At 36.7% G+C, this 3,048-nt stretch overlaps 1 protein-coding gene across 1 annotated transcript; it reads left to right on the top strand.

Moving 5' to 3' along the window:
• Positions 1–570: 570 nt before the first annotated feature.
• LOC109591070 (polyadenylate-binding protein 4-like) lies at positions 571–3,042 on the top strand. Its single transcript, XM_020006875.1, has 2 exons — positions 571–1,614; positions 1,685–3,042. Exons 1-2 carry the CDS (start codon positions 693–695, stop codon positions 1,840–1,842), a joined length of 1,080 nt encoding a protein of 359 aa, XP_019862434.1. The 5' UTR covers positions 571–692; the 3' UTR covers positions 1,843–3,042.
• Positions 3,043–3,048: the final 6 nt, after the last annotated feature.

The raw sequence follows: 3,048 nt of genomic DNA, 5'->3' as shown, positions 1-3,048 counted from the left end.
ACCCAATGAACATTAATTAACCATTATAACTGTTAATAATCAGCTAATTATTATTCATATATATTGAGTAATTAATTAAAAATGGCTACGTGTAGGCTATTTCATGCTAGATACTACATGTAGTCGGAATCGCACTCAGTACCACCAATACTCTCAGTTGAAGTACTCGGTATCGAACCGAAATGGATAAATTTGATACCGCCCATCACTAGTTCTTATGCTATGTATGTCCAAAAGTTTAAGTAATCAATCATCAAAAATTTATACTTTTACCCATTCAAAATTACTATAGCTATATTCAAATGTACCTTGTCCAATTTATCAACGGCAGAACAGATTGGTTTGAATTTATCACCAGGAACACCAAAGGCAGCAAACATACCATCCAATATCTTCCTATGATTCATCTAGCAATAAATAAATAAATAAAAACAAATAGTAATCTACAATGACTGATGATGATAGTATGCACAAAATTTATCATAGTATCATAATTCGCTTGCTAACATTTATTTTAAAAGTTCCCACTTTGAACATTCTGAATCCAAAATACTCACGTGATAAGAACACGTTGTGTCACGTGGTTATGGTTATTCATAGTGACATAATAATATTCATAGCATGACTCAGGGGAAAATTGAGGGTTGGAATTGGCTAGTGAAACTAAGTGAAAGTAGTGATTCCCTGTGAAGATGAGCAGTTACAGATCGCATAGAAGTGACAGGACTTCAAGACGTAGCGCTCATTCTACAACGAGCACTAGAGTAGTCTCGGCAGCTAGATCATTTCCCAGGCTACAACCCGGGACTAAACCCACGGTCACAGGGGGGAGACAGTACACCATCAAGGTAAATCATCTTCCTCTTGATACCAAGGAAAGGGAAGTGTATGAATATTACAGAAATTTTGGATCCATTTCTAATCTCAGAGTCATATCCAGCTCCAGTGAATCCTATGCTCTCATTAATTATGAAACCGACACTGATGCTGAAGAGGCAATGAGACATACCAATGGTAAAGAAGTTTTTGGCTGCACTGTTAGAGTAGTATGTAAATGGAAAGACAACGCTCAAGTTCAACACACTCTGAAAGTGACAAATCTCTCGCTGAATGTAACTCAGGAGGAAATGGAAGATGTTTGTCGTAGCTATACAGATTATCAAAGTCTTAAAGTTAATAAGGGATATGCTTATGTCAATTTTTCATCACTACAAGGTGCAGCAACAGCAATGGAATTTTTAAAGAAAGTGAAATTTTATGGGCAATGCCCCATCGTCAAATTACAAGATAAAGATTCTATTCAAGTCTCTCCTAATCCTCCTCAAATTCAGGCCTACACCTTCTCACCTTCTTTTACTCATCCTCCAGCCCATAGTCCTCTTCCTTCAGCTTCACCTGATGGTTGTATTCCTCTTCCAACTCAAACTCATATTCCTCCTCTAGCTCGTGTTTTTCCTCGTGTCCCTCTTTCAGCTCCTCATTCTCATGCCTTTCCTTTTCCTGTTTGTCACTCGTCTCAAGCTCAGCTTAGTCATAACAGGAAATCCACAGCACAGTCAAGCACAGGAGAATCATCAACTATTAAAGCTACATTTGGTTCTAGTGGAATTACAGGTATTTTTATACATGTGCATAGTTATGACAAATTCACATTATAATTTATCAATATTCTCTATAATTGCAGGTGAGGTTCTAGAGGCATACTTTTGTCAATTTGGTAAGGTCCTGAAAACTGCTATAATATCAGGGAATCCTGACTATGCATATGTCAATTTGAGTCAAGTGAAGAAGCAAAGGCTGCCTGTACCTCAAAAAAGGTGCATCTCGATGGTGTGCAGGTGAATATCAAACTCAGTAAAAAGCAGCTGTCAGTTGAAAAGGGTTCAAAAGTGGTTACTTATGAGGAAGATATACTTGTTAATTTAATTACTACTTACAAATTTCCAGAATTGGAGTTTCAGCTTTCTAATGTGTCTGCAAAACCATTAAAAGATGGAAGAGGCATTCTTATTTCCGGTGACAAGGATAAAGTAGAAATGGCCGAAAGTATTGTACGATTACATATGCAGCTACTTCAAAGTCAGATAATAACAGAGTCGATCAATCTCGATTGTCAGTTCATACCTTTATTAAAAGATCCTCAATTATTTCAGAATATAGAGCAGGAGAATGGTGTGGAGTTTAGTATAAAGCTGTCTAATGGTTCTACCAAATCTATTGTTACTTTCTCCAGTACGATAGCTAGTGCAATGTCTAGTTCATATCCATTGACTATTGAGAGTATTTCTGATTATTTAACTAGTTCAGGTGCTAGTGTTGTCTCTTGGAAATTCTTGGATGATGATCACAAATTCACACTCATGAGTGCTACTGATTCAGCTGAAATTGAAAAACTCTATCAGCAACATCTTCATTCACAACGTCTCATTCATCATTCTCTAATTTCTCCTTCTTACAGCATAGGGAAATGGCGATACACTTATGATTTTGATGACATGATACAGTCCAACACCACAACACAAAAGGAACGTAAAATCAAACGCATACCAGCTCTAGATTCATCATCACTCTGTCTATCCTGTCGTGGTTTAAAGGAAAGTGTTCAAGTTTCTATAGCTAGTTTACGTAAGAAATTAGAAGGGATGGTTACCATGAAAGCATTTGGAGGCTGCAGTACTGAGCATATCATTGAGTTGGCACAATCATTTTGTGTCAAAGTGGAATCATCATTTCCTAATATTTTAGTGTTTGGTGATGGTGACTATTTGACAAAAGTATTTCTTGTTCTAGCAGAAAAACGAGCCAGCCTTCAATCTGTTCCACTTTCATCATCGTCATCTTTTCCTCCTGAGTGGGAGCCACAAACTAAAAATACTGAACTGAAATCTGTTAAAGTAAGCTCTCTTGAATGGACTAAGGTTGTGAGTGCTATCAAGAAGACAATGGTGGGATCTGGTGCAAATATTTTAAAAATTGAGAGGATACAGAACAAATTTTTATACGAAAAATATGACTTATGCAAGAAAAGAATGCACGAGAAAAATAATG

The sequence above is a fragment of the Amphimedon queenslandica genome, unplaced genomic scaffold (assembly GCF_000090795.2).
Source record: "Amphimedon queenslandica unplaced genomic scaffold, v1.1 AMPQUscaffold_9015_Cont19046, whole genome shotgun sequence".
NCBI classification, from domain to species: domain Eukaryota; kingdom Metazoa; phylum Porifera; class Demospongiae; order Haplosclerida; family Niphatidae; genus Amphimedon; species Amphimedon queenslandica.
Note: the sequence above shows the minus strand (reverse complement) of the source record. Positions and strands in the feature narration are given on the sequence as shown.

What these genes read in the sequence shown, in the direction of transcription:
- LOC109591070 (XM_020006875.1), top strand. Translation starts at nt 693, where the DNA reads ATGAGCAGTTACAGATCGCATAGAAGTGACAGGACTTCAAGACGTAGC. An exon ending in TGGTTCTAGTGGAATTACAG is followed by an intron (nt 1,615 to 1,684) that starts GTATTTTTATAC and finishes CTATAATTGCAG; the next exon opens with GTGAGGTTCTAGAGGCATAC.